Source organism: Styela clava, chromosome 14 (assembly GCF_964204865.1).
Source record: "Styela clava chromosome 14, kaStyClav1.hap1.2, whole genome shotgun sequence".
In the NCBI taxonomy this organism is placed as follows: domain Eukaryota; kingdom Metazoa; phylum Chordata; class Ascidiacea; order Stolidobranchia; family Styelidae; genus Styela; species Styela clava.
Window position 1 is genome coordinate 18,827,564 of NC_135263.1, and position 19,131 is coordinate 18,846,694.

Here is a 19,131-nt window from a genome sequence, read left to right on the forward strand (position 1 = left end):
TCTTTTTTCTTTGGTAAGTGAATGCGTTTAATACGTTTTAAACCTATTTTATTAGGTTTTGTTCACTTTCCAGATTCTTCGCCTTAATCTTTTGTGTATATGTGTTTATTTTGTTTTTGCGAATGAATCGAAACAAAATCTTATCTTATGATTTTACATTTTAGTGATTCGTGGCTCCATGGCTGCATGGACATGATTGTGATTCTATTTGTTAGTTTGATATATCTTTACACTTATGAAGTAGTTTTTCGACTTAAGATATCAGTATGAGTACTTCTCTATTGATATACAGTTAAATCTGATATAAGTAGATTATATAATGTTCAACTTTCTTACTGAATTCTCCTTCGAAAACGTCTAGCTAACTGCCAGAACAGCGTTGCATCAAAAAAAAATACAGCGGGAGTCCCTAATTCTATAAAAACCATGGCAACTCATTGCCTTGTAGCGCTATCTCGAGGCTATGCTGTTCTCGCATAAAAGCCTTTACTGTACTCGTATTGTAGTAACTTTGATTCATAAATTGTATTTGTAATTGTATTCATAAATTTGATACAGCTATTGCAAAGTAGCCGCTGACAAGTAGACCGAATGTTCACTTGGCTGTTATTCTGTCTATTCTAGGGCAGGCAAAGGTGATTTAATTTTGTTATGCCCATATGCCGGGTAATAAAAACAGATTGACATAATTTTAGAATTAGTCACAAGTTATTACATCATAGATCTATTACAATGGTAGAATCGCCCATGTACAGATGTTGAATTCGGTATCCAATGGATGCCTCTGCGACCTTCGGCACCAGAAAAAATCTTTCTGTGATGACTTCACCATGGACGTTTCCGCGACCCTTGATACCTGAAAAATCTCTCTTATAATTAACTATGGAAAACTTTTTAACGCTTATTTTGAGAGTATTTCAGGGAGTTGGCGCCTACAAACTGGCTCATATTTTCAAAAATATCAATTCCACTCAAAAGATTGGACCCCGTTCCGCTCACAGGTACTGATTGATATCTAATTTCAGGCAAGTCTATGACAGCGTTTGCGGTATCAATTTTTAATTATCGCAACCTATACTGACGTTCTACGGAAGACAATTCAGTTATTTTGTTTACAACTATTTTTTGAAATAGCAACTGGAAACCTTACAAATAACACGCAAAAGCGGCCAAATAACAATTGTATGTCATTGTTGACTTGTAGCTGATTGGTCATTGTTACAAAAATGAACGAGGCAATGGATGCTTGGGGAAACATTGATACTAATTTTACATGCTCATTCTTGGTAGATATTCATGCGCATAGTCTTGTATATAGCATATTGTGACGTCAAGGGATTTCCCTGGCTGTTACTCATTCTACTGTTTTCTGTTAAGCTTGTGGTCTGCTCGTTATTTTGGTCTTATACTGGTCGCCGTTTCTATTGTATATATTGTGTAATATACTTCGTTACTTCAAACAGTCGTCTCATTGCCTTGTCAGGACATAACAAATCTGAGAGGTATTTTGCAAGCTCACGAATAGATTTACGTTTATAACTCCCTCCTCTTTTGCGCCCCTTTCATTTTCGGTAAGTCTCAAATAGCATTTTGAATTAGATTAGTCCGATTAGCCGGTCACCGAAATACAAAATAGACTCGCAAGTAATGATTGAAAAGGGGTTAATGGTGCTTATGGTTTCATTATCTTTGCACGTTGGACATTTGCACCTACATACCTTTGCACCTACAGATTTTAGAAACCGTATATATGATGCACACGCGGACATTTGCACCCATTTTCACTCATGTACATTTGCACCCATGAACGTTTGCTCCAATGTAGGCTACACTTGCATCCACGTACATTTGCATCCACGGACCTTTGAACCCACGTACAATTGCACCCACGAAAATTTGCACACGCGGGCATTTGCATCCAGTATGTTCCCCAGCTTTTCTTTTGGGGGGGGGGGGGGGTGTTTCAAAATTTAGGGGGTGGTAAATAATTTGCTGTTAGATATAAAACTAGGCTATTTGTATTCTTAAAAAAATGGTATGTATTTTAGAAACGATGTAGGCTACATGGGGGCCTCCAAGTTGATTGACGCGAGCCAAAATCCACAGCAGAATGTAATTGTAGGGCCAGAAAAGGGGAGCGAGGAAAAGTGCGGGACAACACGGCTGGGGTTCAGGGCGCGCTCAAGCGCCCTGAGAAAATTTTGAGAGATAGGCACCAAAATAGGCTCTAAGCTTGATTTTAGATACACCTAACATCGCAGTTTGTTATGTAATGAAATCAATAATTATAATATTTAGCTGATAGAATTCCCGGGGAATAGATAACAAGCACGGCTTTCAGCCGTAAATATATACTACTACGTTTCAACAAGTAATTTGCAAGTTGCAACAGATAGTGACTAATGAAGTTACTTGCTCATCTGGCATTGTATGAATGGCTACTTATGGCTTGTTTTGTTACACATTTCTTTTTTTTGAACATGTTTGTTTGACTTTTGTATGAATTAAATTTTGGAATAAGCTCGTCAACTGATCATAATGTCGCATAATGTTGTATTCCTTCAGAACTGAAATATTTTGTTGGTAAGAACTAAGAAGACAAATCGCTGAAGTTTGATTCTTTTCAATAAAGAAATAAACAACGCTGTCATTCATCTAAAAAAGTCTGTTTTCAGTGCCTAGTTTTCGTTTTGTGACATCTTTAAGCTTTCTTAATATACGGCTGATATCTAAAATACTGCAGTGTGTAATCCTAATACCCATAGGTATACATAAGATACCGGAATAATTCAATTGTTACGAAATAAACGTGCTTAAACTGTGATAATGATGTAGCAATAGACGGTATCTAACTCAAAAGGTACCACATGAAGGGTTAAACTATTTCACTCAAGTTCGGCGGGCCATTTTAAATCGTCACGCGGGCCGTAATTGGCCCGCAGACTGCGGTTTAGAACCCCAGTGTGGAATCGCACCTCAAAATTAGGGGGGGGGAGTGTTTGAAATTTTAGGGGGGGTGTTCACCTCCTATAGGGGGGGGGGGGGGGGGTGTAGGGAAATCACTGTTTGCATCTACGTGCAATTGCACACATGGACGTTCGCACCTACGTACATTTGCACTCATTGGCGTTTGCATCCATGTAGGCTACATTGCACCCACGTACATTTGCACCCATGGACATTTGAACCCACGTACAACTGCACCCACAAAATTTGCACACACGTACATTCGCAACCACCTGCAATTGCAACCACGGACATTTGCAACCAAGTGCAATTGCACACATGGACACATCATGGACAATTAAAATTGAAAGACATTTTGAATTCCTCTAGTTGTCATGGATTGAATATTACGCTACAAGATAAAGTCATTACGGGTTATTTTAACAAATGCGCAAACACCTGGAACACCTCAGAAGCCGTTGCATTATAATTTGAGATCCCGATTTTACTGTCCGTCTTATTGGGAGGTTATATGCAAAAACACATTTTCCGGGCTTAAAAATGGGCCTCGACTTATTCGCCGGGAAATACGGTATATATATATTTAAAAAAGAGAGATATCAGTTTTTTTAAGGAAGATATATGAAGCTTTTAGATATTCTAAAATTGCTTCCCGAGAATTACCGTTGTATTTCCTGTATTTTTTCTCGTGTTTGGTTTGGTAATGTCGCTTCAAATTATATTCTTTCGTGACAGATATTACTTGAAAACACACCAGACACTGTGGTTCAACGTTGTTGTGGGTTAGAAAATACGTTTCCTCAAAGTTTACCTCGGTCACCTTTTTTACACTCATTATATGATGAATTCTTATATTTGACTAACTTTATCACTTGTAGCGTGAGCAGTAGCTTACTGGTGCTATTGTCAAAGAACAACCAAGTCCGTCTAAGTTGGGACTCCGAACCCAGCTAAAAAAAATGGATAGCGCGGCGTCAGGTCTGCAGTCAGTTCGTCACTGCTGTCACACGACCAACGCTTGAAAATAGAGTGTTTTACTAAAATAAAGGCACAAGACGTCTCTCTAAATGAGTAGTTACTTGAAGCGAGCTCAAGGTACGAAGTTTAGATGAAAAGCGCGACCCATCTCATCGACTTGGTCCTGTCTGCACAAGACAATCATAGGACGTCATCCCATATTGGCACCGTATTGACGTTTATAGATACGACATTGAAATTTCGTGATTTTAACAAACATGAATCCCGACATCGGGGTTAGGAAAAAGGCTATTCCTAGTTGGAATAGTTTACAAATAACACAAAAATGTTCTGCCATTAAATACAAGTATCTGCCAATAGTTTAGTGCACGCTAAAATTGTTCTGCGGGCCGCACGGAATGTGTCGACGGGCCGCGGTTTAGACCAACCTGATCTATAATATATATATATATCATTCACATATGAGGAATGTGGTTAGTGGTTACACTGGCGTAACAATAAGAAAACAAATATTAAATACCTCGGAGACCAATACTACACAAACAGATACCTTTCCGACGGCCAGAGGTTGTGAACCGCTGCTCAAAACTATCTCTTCCTTCTCCTAGATATTCACTTTGGGGCACCAGGGCAGCACAGTGACTAGCCGACAATATCGTTTAACTTTGCAATAAACAGTATTCAAGTTCGAACAAGCGCAGCGCTAATTCTGATGAGTCTAGTTACTTGTTTTTGATCGTTTATACATATTTCATGATAAATGGCCGTTGCCTATCAACATTTGACGAACTGACATACCGTAATAAGGCAGCTCTATCGCAGTTTTTAGCGACTAATTTTTGTTTACTGCAACAAAACAAAAACTCCTAAAAAGACAAAATAATTATCGAGTTATTGTACAAAAAAGACATAGATCGTTTTGTTACAATTGTTGCTGTTGTGGTGGGAAAATCGCTTTTCTCCACAACAAATAAAAATAATAACTCGTCGACCCATAATTGTTATAAATTAAACGTAGCTACTGAGTCTGGCCAAGTTGGCGCTATTGTGAATTTACGGGACTGAAGATTCATTTTAAAAAGGAATCATGAAGCTGGTGGAGTAGATTTATGTGTTAGAAAATTATATCACCTTTAAAACAAGATCGAATTCGTGTATTTAATGGGAGTCTGTTTACAATGAAACCACAGCATAAATGTGTAGAAAAGATACAAAACTATATTGTAAAATGCGTATTGGACGTTGTATAATGTTATAAAGGATAACCTGAAAATAAATATTGACATTAAAAAAGTTTTTGCTTAAAAAAATACTCACACTGTTTTCGCCACTTTGCTTTCACAGAAAAATAATTGAGCATGTGGTTTTAGAAAAAGGTCAGTATGCATAATCTTCGTAATCAATTTCACTTACAATGAACTCCTAAATTCACGGAATAAATCGTGACTGATAATTCACAGTTCAAAAACTTCCGGTGCAAAGGGCATTCAAAAGAATGATGTCGTAATAGAACATACTTGTCCAATACTTTATAAACTGAAAATATGGTCAAATCATATCTCGTGATGTATCAGAATTTCTGTGGAGTAGCAAATTAAATCATTCTAGTGCGTACATTTACTTACCAATGCAAACGATAATACATCAATATTGGCCATTTCCTGAATTGGGTTTTCGACAGAATTCTGGTATCACGCAAGGGCATGAAAAAAGCTTCGGCGTTGACTGTACCTGGTACATTTAGACTTGCTTATGAACGATATGAATGTATAGGTTTATTTGGAACCAATACAGTTGCTTTTACGTGTCGCTCATACACTAATTTAGAGTTAGATAGTGCATGGTGTTCGTTTACGTGAGGAAAGAGTACTTTTCTTGTACATATTGGTTATACAGAGGGTCACTCTGGGAAGTGTATCAAGGATTCTGGATCTCATCCAAACTTGGCAAAGCAACGCTAGGCTAGTTTTTATACTTGATAAATAAATTCCATTCGAGGATCATTTATGATTTGATATTAGAATAGAACAAAAGCGAAATGCTAGTAAATGGACACGACATTTGCGCATCGGGTAAGGATTTAGTCGAGGGTGGACAAGCGTGGTGAAATGTAGTATTCCTATATATTTACGTAATGAAAAATTGAATAATAATTTTCGTTAATGTACCTATGACTCAAATGAGACATAAACAGTAATTTTGTCGCCTAATTTTCATTTAAATTTGATCTTTGTTTATAGGTTGTATTCGAAGAAGAGTGAATCACTATTATGCGCAATTTTTTTTTTCTTATCGAATTTTCCTAATCTTCAGTGATTCATACAACAAATACGATGAGGTTGCACGTTTAGCCAGTTATTATCTTTGCAATAGATAGCCTTGGGCAATCGTGACGCGATCTTTACATTATAACCGCAATTATCGAACCATTTTCGAAAACATGAATAACCTTTGAAATACTGCTTATAAAGAGCAATTTACGAAAACAACCGAAGAGGGCGGTTTAGATATCCAAGTTCGAATTCCTCACGTTCGAACTTAAATTAGATGTGATTGGGCATGTCTGACAGAATAATCGCATGTAATAGAAATGATCGGTAATTAAAATACACTGCAAAGTCATGTAATTATCTGAATTTGATTAGTACAAAAATTAGTCATTATGAGTGGTAAATATTTATTTATCTGATCTGGTTTCACGAGTAGTCTGTTCAAAGCAGCAAATCTGTTGTAAAATGGGTTAAGTGATCAGGTGTGTTGTTTTTTATTGCTCGGCACGAATATGTTACGGCAAGTTTTTCATGTTAATTCTAGAAGTGAAAAGCACTTCGCATCGTAAAGGCGTGCACGCTACCCGAAATCATAGGAAATGTTTAGCACTTAGAATGAGCTGAGATGGATATATAACTTTAAGAACGAGAGCCTAGTGTTTACATTTTATAACATACTAATTTAGAATATATATATGTGTGAGAAATATTGAAAGAAATTTCCGAGAAAGTATTAAATTTTCTCTTCTAAATTCACTTGCAATTCAGAACTCTATGAGAAATCCCTTATCAGTTCAGCATCTAATCATGAAAACAAATATTGTGTTAGTGTTGCTGCTGTGTGCTTCAGCTAGCTTGGCTGCCAAAGGTAAGTTAACTCAATTGTTTCACGCAATAGTAATCACTTAAAAAATTATATTTATATTTAGAAAATTATATCTGAATCCTCAGCTTTCTCTGTGTCTCAAATACACCACGGGGACGATAATCCAGGTCAATTTTAGTATAAAAATAGGCACATTGTTACAGAAAAACAAGCCATATATACATATTTTTCATTCACAAGGAAGCCGAGTATGAGCATTGCTAACAAATGTCGACTGATATTACTGTGATAAGTTTTACACAACGTGTTTTCCGATACATAATCAATATATCAGATGAAAGCTGAATTACCAATTAATCAAGTGTGTGGCAGAATTATATTATTAGATTTCTTAAATTCATTCTCAATTTGGTCATTTAAATTTGAACAACTGCCAACCCATCGTAATACGACTTAATAAACTGACAGTAACGTTGGCACACATCATGCCGTCTAAAACTTCAAATGTTTTTAGTGTTCCATGTCACAAGTGCAAAGGGAACGTATAAGATGTCTTACTGGGAAGCACATCAAGCTTGTGGGATAATGGGTGCTCATCTTGCTACACAAGCAGAATTAGAAGAGCTGAGGCAAACGTAAGTTAGTTTCAAAAAATAGCGTGATGTTAGCAATATGCTAAAATTAAATTTTGATTCAACTCGAATTAATTGCTCGAGATGTTTGACGTTGGTATTATATCTTATATGTTTGCGTACCACTATTTAAACGATCTTCAAAATTAAGAAAACTTATTAAAGATACAAAATTGCCCGTGTTGAATTATATATATTTGAGATAAACCGTTGGCATGGTATATTCCAGTAATTTCTCTTTGTGCGCGTGTGGATGGACTTTAGACAAGACGGCATGGTTTCCAATGACTACAGCGGTTGATGGTTGTGGTGACGCTCCTGGCTTACATCAATGCTATTGGCAGGATCATTGGGATGCTTGGTGTTATAAAGGTAATAAATGTAGCATCAAGTTTGTTTGCATCATTCATCATTTCGTCTCTCATATTACCTTTCCTTTTACCAATTTATTTTCGTGTAAACTTAGTTATGTAACATACTGAATTGTAAACTTGTTTTATATATTCAATATATATTTCTCTTATAAATCGATTTTCACATAACTTTGGCTTGTGATCCTTACTTTCCCCGATAAAAACTCGCATGTTTTTATATAATACGGCATCACGCAATGTTTCTCTGGGGCCTCTCTGAATTTTCAACTTTATTATGAAGTATTATAAGTTAAAATAATAAATTTTAGGCGACTCTATTGGAGACTGCACTACAGCTCTCGGAATTGAAAGCGGCAAAATTGACCCTTCTCAAATCTACGCAACTTCGGAATACAAGCACACGTTTCTGATATTTTTCTCAAACATTTGGAGTGCGCAAGTCGCTCGACTTCACAATAAGGACATGGTAAATGCATGGATACCCGCACACCATCATCGTCGTGACCAACACATGGAGGTATGGTGACTTTATACGTTTATTAGTTATGGTGATACAGGTGAAAATTTGTGACAAATTTTGCGAACCATAAAGTTTGCTTCTTTTTCAAAAGCTTAATTTAGTTGGGTCAAGTAACATAAAAATGAAGCTGTTTTTGTGGCTCGTTTTTCACTAATTTCTGGGCACCCCATTTTCATAAAAATATAAATTGATAATGTGCTATGATATGGTCGAACTATTGCGTTGAAAGTGATGATTATTACTATTACTACTATTTGCTAGAAATAATTTTTCAGAAGAGTACGTCAAAGAGTAAGAAACTTCTATTTAAAATGTTATTTTCATTAATTTAAAACCTCAAAATATTTAATTACAGTAGCCATCCGTAGCTTTCTATATTTTTACGACTTTATTCCATTATATTCTGTATCAGGTCGATTTGGAAAAGCCAACAGCGGTAACTGGAATATTAACACAAGGCGCAAGTCGTTATAATGTGAAAATGTGGGTTACAAAATATTTAATCAAATTTAGCAAAGATGGTCACAATTACAAAACTGTACAAGAAGGAGGAATAGATAAGGTACATTTTAAATTATCAAATTTAATTATACATATTTGAAATTTCTAAATATGTTTCCACAGTTTCGCTTGAGTTATTCATATCAGTACTTAAATATACAAGCATACATCTGTTGACCTTCCCAAGACATATCTAACATAAAAGTGATGTCGGACACCTTTCTTCTAAGTTCAGTAAAAAACTAAATGCCGACGAGAACAATCTTATTACAAGCATAAGAAAAGTCGATAAAAATCGCATTTTTTCAGAAATTCGACGGTAACGTGGATAACGATGGCTTAAAGCGCAACATGTTCCCAGAACCAGTTCTTGCTCGATATATTCAAATACAGCCACTGGAGTATCATAACCGCATTGCTCTCAGAATAGAACTTCTCGGTTGCGATCTAGAAGTATACGAAGCGGCACAAGCAATGAGTCGTGACATAGTTGTGACAAATGTTGGAGGAGAGGAAAAGCCACCAAGTGCTGACGTATTCCTCACTGGAGAAAAATAATACTCATAATGCTGATCAGCATTAGCTCCTGCTAATATATATGCCAGATGCCAAAAAAAAACAGACAAAAACTTACTCTCTTAAAAGGGTATGAATGTCATTTGGAAAATCATTGTTCAGTTGTCTATAAAAATGAATTGAACACTTTTTATCATTTTTAACATTCAAGAATTTCTCACTCGTTTTGAAAAATCATTGTTCAGTTGTCTATAAAAATGGACTAAACGCTTTTTATCATCTTTAACATTCAAGAATTCCTCACTCGTTTCGATATATATAACTTCTTTTGGAAATATATTCGAACTAGTGCTCACATTGTATAATAGTTCATTTATATTAAAAGCTGGTTTATGTATAATCTCTAGTCTGGTATGACGTATCTATTATTTTGACGTTTGTAGAAGTAAATAAGATCAATACATATAGAAATATTGCAAAAGAGATTCAATATGCACTTATATACAGAGTGTATTGAATGCAGCACTAACAAATATAAACATCTGGCATTTGAAATGAATATGAAAGACGATGCAACAGACCGAACAACTTCAGCATCTCATTTAAGGCCGGTGTCCATTACATCTCAATTCTTGGACCCACATTGTTTTCGTATTATCCATCACCGATCCTCTGGTTATTCTCATTTGCAAATTGCTTGTTTATGCTGATGATGCCATTCTTCATTAGTGTAATAATGCAAAGTCTGACAATCAACTGAATGGATGGATATTCGGAAGCATCAATGCCAACCAAGAAAAAAATATGCTGATCAATTTGTGTAGTAACTCTGATTCAGTCAGAGTTTCAATGTTGCAAGAAACCTGAGAAAATCAACTGAATTTCGTTAATTTTCGTTTGGTTAAGCCTTTCGTTATTTTTGTTGATGAAAAATCATTGATGAAAATAAAAAAAATGCCGTGGTTGATAGTTATAGTTATGAAACAATGCTTGAATCGCCTGCGTTACTTCGATTTGGTGATTGTATAATTAACTCATGTGTAAATGTTGTTGATGAACGGGATGGCGATATTTAGCAGTACTAATTTTAGGGAAGTATTTCACTTTCTTTATTTTTCTAAGAGGTCGTACGATTCTTCATAGAAGATCGCCTACAGCAGTTTATTTAACTAAATAATTTAACTAAATTGAAGAAACAATACAAGCATTCAGCAACACACTGCTTAGAGTTAAAAAAAAAATGATTTTGTAATATATTTCAATTTCGTTGATTATTTGCGTAATTCATTGAAAATCAATGTCAATCAGTTTGACAAAATATGGAATTGCAACTTTGGGAGTTTATGCGTGAACGCAAAGTATGAATTAGAAAAAGAAAAATATTGTGTTGTTGATGAATCTTCCAATGCGCTTAATTTTTAAGATTGCGAATAGGGCTAAGCATTTCGAATCGAATGGTTTTTTTTTGCATTCAGTCGCATTCAATTACCCATCTTTCAAGTGTTCGAGATTCAATTTGAAAAAATATTCGATTCGATTCTGAAACCACTAGGTATTCAAAAATGCCCAGCTCTAATTGCGAACAAATGTTTATGGAATTATGATAAATCTGCGAGGCAATTTGGAAGAGGATTCGTATAATGGCGCGTCCATGCAATAGTTTCACATGAGCCTAGTTCAACACATGTATATGGGTCACAGTGAAGATCATTATCTGAAAACAATTACATGGACGATGTTTGAAATCGATTTTACACTGCGCGTTCATGCGGAAAATTATTAGAAGATTAGATTAACTTGAATCTGTGCGCATTTGATTCTCCTATTGCAAAATCTCCAATGTTGCCTAGAAAAAAACTAGTACGACAATGATTAATTATCAATGTCCCTATCTCATCAAGACTATTCAATATCCATCCAGCGATATAAAGTCCTGGATTTTACGAGCATTTCTATCGATTTGTACATTTTCTATCAATAAAAACATATGTAGAAATGTATTTTGCTCGTTGTGTGGACAAGTATAGCGAAGATTTGTGCTCGAGAAGGGAAGAATTGGTTCGAAATGTTTTTACATGAACTGATAAAAGGAGACTCTTTCGGGACTCATAGAACATATAGCCCATTTCGTTATATGTCCCGATTGCAATTTACTTGCTCGCAGTTGGTGATTGCAATAGGGTTGGCAACGTGCCGCACACCAGAGCTTCCGACGCATACCGCCAACTTATATACATATACAGTCAACCAATTATAGGCCTACATATACTGTCAAAGTCACATGCGTATACAAACAACTCAATATACAAATACAGCCACAATAATTTTACAGTAGACTTAATCAAATACTATGATATAATCATTCAGGGGAAGGGTCCACGTGTTTATTGGGTATTACATTAAATTGCTGGCGCTCGTGGTACATAAAAATGTAGGCCTAGAATAGGTTTAAATCTATAAAGCCCTAATGCCTCACAACAGCTGACTGAAATGCCTTCATATGTATATAGAGTTGACTAGAGATCAGGGCTTCCCAAACTTTTGAGCTCGCGGCCCCTTTTGATATATATACTGAAATTTTTCGCGGCCCTCGTTTTAAATAAATATTGCTAAACAGTTCGAAATATGCATTTTTGATATTTAATTGACACAGCTAATTCCCAGCTTTTAGTAGGCCTGGCCTACTTAATAACAAAAACAAGCACATATTTAGGCTACTCAGATTAAGGTTACTCAATTATTCAATGTAATGGGTGCGAATGCTTTTTGCTGCATAGCAGGTCCAGCCGTGGCGCAATGTTTGGGTATGCAGGCCTAACTGATGAATTACAATGTCTGGCCACCGACGGTCTAGTCCTTATCCGGAATTGTTCACACTCTTATTGATCAAACTTACACCGATTTGTGTGCTCCAAATTATCAGGGAAAAAACTCATGGTGCACCTACGAAAAAATATACTGCTTCAAAATGAAGCACAATTTAGTCATCGTTAATATGTACTTCATGCCTTTTGAAGCAAATCAAGGTTAACTTTTCTTTCTTATCTCTGCCTAGGTTTTCTTTAAAACGCTAAAAAATCACTCATGTTCGATAAACTCGGTTCAGCAAATGAATAAACTGCAGCCTACGAAATTGCTGCATGTATGGTTTACTTCTTCTGTTGCGTAACAATAGACCCCAACGTTACAGAAAGTGAACAATATAGAACGGTAAAATGAATTTGATTCATATAACAATCATTTGCAGTAATGAGAAACAATAAAACATTTAGAACAAACAAAATATATGATATGTTTCGAGGCGCACTTAGCTAATCGCCTTCGGAAATCGCTAGTTTAGTGATTAAAGCCGACATTGTTATGCAAGCACGCGAAAATCGGGTCTTACAATCAGAATATGCATTGGTATGCGCGATGATTCTACCGTTTTTCCCCGAAAATATGACTAAGCTTGAATTTCAAAAATGTTTTAAATATGAGCGCTCCCCTCAAAAAAGACTTCGTCGATAGTGCAATTTTTTAATTAACTAGTCCAGTGGAAGTGCATCGTTTCAATTTTGCTAGGGCGTCGCAAACTTTGTGATGGTATTATGATAAATAAGTTTAATTCTGAAAATTCTTTTTTTTGTAGATAAAGATTATTTTACCTTTATTTTTCAAGAAGCATTGTGCACTCCCATCCTCTTTGCGATTTTGTATTTTTATAAAGCAGGCTTTTCTACCATGGCCTGCTAAATATGATTTCACTGAATGTGGTTAGGTTTTATTTGTTCGTTTTTATGAAACTCATTGCAATAAAGGTCTTTTATTGAAAGGTATCAACACGTATTTTCACGGAAAGTCGCAACTTGAGAATATTTTTGGAGGGCGTCACAATACAATGAAGTTCGAGAATCACCGAGTCCTAATCGATAGCAAGAAATCTTTTTGACTTTTTAAATGGTTAATAATCTATATATATAGGATATAGCAGTTATTTTAAATGAAAACGTGCTATTAAATAAGTAAATAGAAGTCGATATTCTTATTTTGTATATTAATAAATCTCGTTATTCTCTACATCCTCCCAAAATAGGCCCTAGTGTTATTTTCGAAAGAACATTGAAGACACTGTCTTATTTTTGGGGGAACACGGTATGAAGATATATTAACTCGGAATCGTGAAATTTTTGTTTTACACACATTCTAATAATTGTGTTTCGAATGAAGAGACTGAAAAAGTACAATAGATATAGTACTTCGTGTAAATTTGGTGTTTACTTTTTGGCCCCTAAAATTCGTTTCGAGGCCCCTTCCAGAGAAGCCCTGTAACATATGACATTGGTTAATTACTGTGTTTCCGCGAAAATAAGACTGGATCTTATGTCAATTTTCTTCCGAAAAATACACTAGGGCTTATTTTCGGGGGATGTCTTATATTTTCATTTATCAAAAACAAATTTACAAAGTAGACAATTACGAGATTTTTAAACCTACAAAATATGAGATCCGATATTAATTTACTATATATATTCGAAATAACTGCAATACATATATTCTTTATCATGATACATTTCTTGCTACCCTATTAGATAAAAACAAATGCGTTATTGACTAGGTCCTATTTTAAGGGGAGGGCTTATACTAAAATCATTTTTAAAATTCAGGCTAGGTCTTATTTTCAGCACAGGTTTTATTTTCGGGGAAACACGGTACGTACATTACTTGAATTGCTGTATAAATATATTGAGTATCTATATACGCATATGGCATTGGATGTACATCACTTGAATTGCCGTATATGTATGATTTGGCTGTATATATATTCAGATGACATTGACGTTTGTATGTATGGACAGCACTTCGTTGATGGTGAGTGATAATGTGCCGTCATCAATTCCTTCTAATATTCATAAGCTCCCTCATTTCAATGGAAAGCAGATGACAAACTACTGATATTGGTAGGCTTTGGCCGGTATGTTAGTCGTTGGCTTCGGCCTACTCGCAGACTTGTGTAAGGAATTAATCATCATTTGCCATAAGGCTGTAAGGTATTGTTTCCCTAGTTAGCAGGTAATTTATTAGTAAGTGTGAAAAGTTGAATAGATAACTAAAGTTTAACGCCAGTGGTCATGCAAAAAATAACCAGAATTCAATTGAATTCGCCATCTACTGATGTAGGAATACGCTCGCCACCCCACCTCTGATCACCCTGGTAGTTTCACAGGTTCCAATCCCATGCGGGGATAGTTATGTGCCATTATATTTGAAAAATAAAGCACATCAAAAATGTATTTTCAAAAAACAATTGGTTTTATCTGCAGATAGCAGTTTTATATTGAGGTTGACCATTTCAATGCTAAATTTTCCTTAGTCAAAAGGCACACTTCATTCGCAAAGTTTTGTGAATGCGCACAGTACACCAATTTGTCTAATGTTTTGATTCCATTTGCTTATAAATGCATATTACGTGTTTCACATGAATCCATCGTGCTCAGATTCGACTGTTTTCAATGTCTGAAGGCTCTAACTGCTTAATTTTATCGGTACACGTGTGAATTTTCCAGTGTGGCATGCATTGGTCAGTTGGAGTCACTAACATCAAGATATCTATGAGCAAGGATAAGGTAATCTAGAAGTAATATTTCATAATTTAGAGTAAAAAATGTATCTGCCTCCACAGCCCTTTTAAGTGGAAGATATGATGCCTTGAGGGGTAATTTCTTTCAAATATTTTTCAGCATTATGGTTCTTCTAGTGAAAATGGGTTTAGGCGGCTTCTTTTAAAGTGTGGTAGGTCTAGTCTGAAGACACATTAAATGTTTATACTAACTGCAAAGTGATATTGCAACGCATACAAATTAACAGAAATTGTTGAAATAGTCCTGCCTTTTGCCTTCTTTCAAAATCCACCTTTTTCTAACTATTCTTTTCCTCTCAGGGGATGGCGAAAATTCAAATATTGATGGGACATAATCAGCTGAAAATGGGTTATCTTTCCTTTTTCCTGAAAGAAATTACACACTAATCATCAATTGACAGTACAGTACTAAGTTTGTGTATCAATGAATTGATGTCGCTAAGAGCTTCTGGTTATTTTCTTCATGAACACTGCTGCTATTTTTACGCCTATTAATAGAGTAATAGATTACCTGCTAACTAACGAAACATTCAGACAACCCCTTCTGACCATTGATGAAGATTTCTTTCAATTTAAAACGCAAATATGCCTACCAATTACAGTAGAATATAGGATAGGATTTATCTGGGGTGGAGGATTGCATGTGCAACATCGTACGATTACCATTCTATGTCGGGATTAGTTAGCCAGTTATTGGACACGTTTAGTGGCCATAACGATCGTTTCAAAATTTTGTTGTTATTGGACACGTTTAGTGGCCATAACGATCGTTTCAATATTATGTTGTTGTTGTTCTTGTTCTTTGGCACGTTTTTAAAAAATCGCTTTTCTTTTCGAATACTGGACCAATTGCTTTGAAATTTTCAGTGGTTAAAGATTAATTTCTTCGCTAGAAGGCTATTACTTTTATTTATTTCAAAATTTTGCGTGAATTCTATGAAATTTGATATTCCGTCTAAAATTTTGCGGTATTATTTTTTATCCATGGGAACACGGATTTTAGTCAGTGTCATGACTGGTTGTACGTTTTGATTCTGCAAAATTCTTGCTACTGGAAATTCAGAACTTTTTTGAGGGTACCGGTAGCGTCAAAGGTACCGGTAAAGACTGATTCGCTCTGGTCTAACGTGCCCATATATTTGTGCGTAGCTCTCTTGTTGGACACGTTTAGTGGCCATAACGATCGTTTCAATATTATGTTGTTGTTGTTCTTGTTCTTTGACACGTTTTTAAAAAATCGCTTTTCTCTTCGAATACTGGACCAATTGCTTTGAAATTTTCAGTGGTTAAAGATTAATTTCTTCGCTAGAAGGCTATTACTTTTATTTATTTCAAAATTTTGCGTGAATTCTATGAAATTTGATATTTCGTCTAAAATTTTGCTGTATTATTTTTTATCCATGGGAACACGGATTTTAGTCAGTGTCATGACTGGCTGTACGTTTTGATTCTGCAAAATTCTTGCTACTGGAAATTCAGAACTTTTTTTAGGGTACCGGTAGCGTCAAAGGTACCGGTAAAGACTGATTCGCTCTGGTCTAACGTGTCCATATATTTGTGCGTAGCTCTCTTGTTTGTTTTCAGAAGCATGGACTTGAAGGGATGTCGTAACCGACCAGCGGTTGTGTGAACCACCCTCAGTGGGAGGAGAGCTGCAATCCCCTCGCACATAACTATTCCTGCATGGGATTGGAACCTGTGAAACTACCAGGGTGATAAGAGATGCGGTGGCGAGCGTATTCCTAGATGGTGAATTCAATTGAATTCTAGTTATTTTTTGCATGAGAACTGGCGTTAAACTTTAGTTATCTATTCAACTTTTCACACTTACTAATAGATTACCTGCTAACTAGAGTAACAATCATTGAGGTTATATATACACCTCAATGGAAACAATACCTTGCGGCAATTGGTGATTGGCTCCTTACACAACAGCACAAGTCAAGTCTGCAAGTAGACAAGCAAGTAGGCCTACCAATAGCAATAACAGTAGTTTATTATCTGCTTTCAATAAAAATGAGGGCGCTTATGAATATTTAAAGAAATTGATAACGGCACATTATCACTCACGATCAAGGAAGTGCTGTCTGCAAACAGTGAAACACAAGCGAGACGACTTCTGGTCTTGATACCAAGCAGTCCTGCCAATAGATGATATCCACATTGCGCGACGTTCCGGATCTTTTGAAAACAGTTGAATATAACTGAAGTTCCATTTCGTTGTCTATACTAAACGCACAGTCAACGACACAAGACGAAATAACCATTTTTCAACAGTCAAGCAAAACGGAAACGTATAATCCGACTTGCAACTGACAGGTGTCAGCTGGACGTTTTTGTTTTTTTGCCGTGCAGAAAACAAAGTCACGTGACCCTTGCAAGTCCTCTCTATTCTATAGCACAACATACACCCAACTGGCAACTTCATTGCCATTTAATTTATACTCTTTTTTTATTATTTTCTTTTTCTCTTTTTCATAGCCTTTTCCATAATTTTCTTTCTTCGTCATTCTGACTCTTTCTCTTCCATTTACTGCCTGCCTGGCCAAACGATATACTCGTCACTGGGGGGTGAGTGTGTATCAAGGTGCACTTCTGCGAACCCTCCTATAGAGGACTTGCACGGGTCACGTGACCTTGTTACTGGACGGCAATAAAACAAAAACGTCCATTTGGCTCCTGTCAGTTGCAAGTCGGATTATACGTTTCCGTTCTGTTTGGCTGTGGAAAATGGTTATTTCGTATTGTTCCGCTGGCTGTACGTATAGTATAGACAACGAAATGAATCTGCAGCTATATTCCACTGTTTTAAAAAAATCCGGAACGTCGCGCAACGTGGATATCATCTGCTTGGTGTCAAGTCCAGAAGCCATCTTACTCGTGTTTCACTGTTTGCGGACAGCACTTCGTTGATGGTGAGTCATGATGTGCCGTTATCAATTTTTTTAAATATTCATAAGCTCCCTCATTTCAATGGAAAGCAGATGACAAACTACTGTTATTGGTAGGCTTAGGCCTAGGCTACTTGCAGACTTGACTCGTGTAAGGTATTAATCAATAATTGCCATAAGGTATTGTTTCCCTAGTTAGCAGGTAATCTATTAGTAAGTGTGAAAATTTGAATAGATAACTAAAGTTTAATGCCAGTGCTAATGCAAAAAATAACCAGAATTCAATTGAATTCTCTATCTGAGAATACGCTCGCCACCGCATCTCTGATCACCCTGGGAGTTTCACAGGTTCCAATCGCATGCGGGGATAGTTATGTGCGAGGGGACGAGGAGATTGCAGCTCTTCTCCCACTAAGGGTGGTTCACACGACCGCTGGTCGATTACGACATCCCCCACCATCAAGTCCATGCTTCTAAAACAAATAACTGGCTAACTAATCCCGACATAGAATGGTAATCGTACGATGTTGCACCTTGCAATCTGTCCCCAACCACAGATAAATTCTATCCTAAAAACTACCCACATGGGTAGGCATAGTTGCGTTTTAAATTGAAAGAAATCTTCATTAATGGTCAGAAGGTGTTGTCTGATTGTTTTGGTAGTTAGCAGGTAATTTATTACTGATCTGATACACAAACTTGGCACTGTCAAATGATGATTAGTGTTTAATTTATTTTCAGGAAAAAGGGAAAAATTATCAGCTGCTTACATGTCCCATCGATATTTGAATTTTTGCCATCCCCAGAGAATTTCGAAGAAAGGAAAAAGGCAGGACCATTTCAACAAATTCTGTTAACTTGTATGCGTTGCAATATTAATTTGCAGTTGTTAGCATAAACATTTAATGTGTCTTTCGACTAGACCTACCACACTTTAAAAAAAGCCGTCTACACCCCTTTTCACTAGAACCATAATACTGTAAAATATTTGATAGAAATTACCCCCGAGGCATCACATCTTTCATTTGAAAGGGCT

The 19,131-nt window shown here is 36.1% G+C and overlaps 1 protein-coding gene across 2 annotated transcripts; it reads left to right on the forward strand.

Moving 5' to 3' along the window:
* The first annotated feature begins 6,479 nt into the window (after window positions 1–6,479).
* Window positions 6,480–10,551, forward strand: LOC120340912 (retinoschisin-like). 2 transcript variants are annotated; one of them, XM_039409310.2, is made up of 7 exons: window positions 6,480–6,697; window positions 6,984–7,083; window positions 7,556–7,676; window positions 7,903–8,045; window positions 8,356–8,564; window positions 8,980–9,129; window positions 9,378–10,551. In XM_039409310.2, the coding sequence occupies exons 2-7, from the start codon at window positions 6,990–6,992 to the stop codon at window positions 9,624–9,626; spliced, it is 966 nt and encodes a 321-aa protein (XP_039265244.1). In that variant the 5' UTR covers window positions 6,480–6,697; window positions 6,984–6,989; the 3' UTR covers window positions 9,627–10,551. The 2 variants fall into 2 exon arrangements, with proteins under 2 accessions (XP_039265244.1, XP_077976035.1); XM_078119909.1 differs by lacking the exon at window positions 6,480–6,697 and having other exon boundaries at window positions 6,793–7,083.
* The last annotated feature ends 8,580 nt before the right edge of the window (window positions 10,552–19,131 follow it).

What these genes read in the sequence shown, in the direction of transcription:
- LOC120340912 (XM_039409310.2), top strand. Translation starts at nt 6,990, where the DNA reads ATGAGAAATCCCTTATCAGTTCAGCATCTAATCATGAAAACAAATATT. An exon ending in GGATGCTTGGTGTTATAAAG is followed by an intron (nt 8,046 to 8,355) that starts GTAATAAATGTA and finishes AATAAATTTTAG; the next exon opens with GCGACTCTATTGGAGACTGC. An exon ending in AAGAAGGAGGAATAGATAAG is followed by an intron (nt 9,130 to 9,377) that starts GTACATTTTAAA and finishes GCATTTTTTCAG; the next exon opens with AAATTCGACGGTAACGTGGA.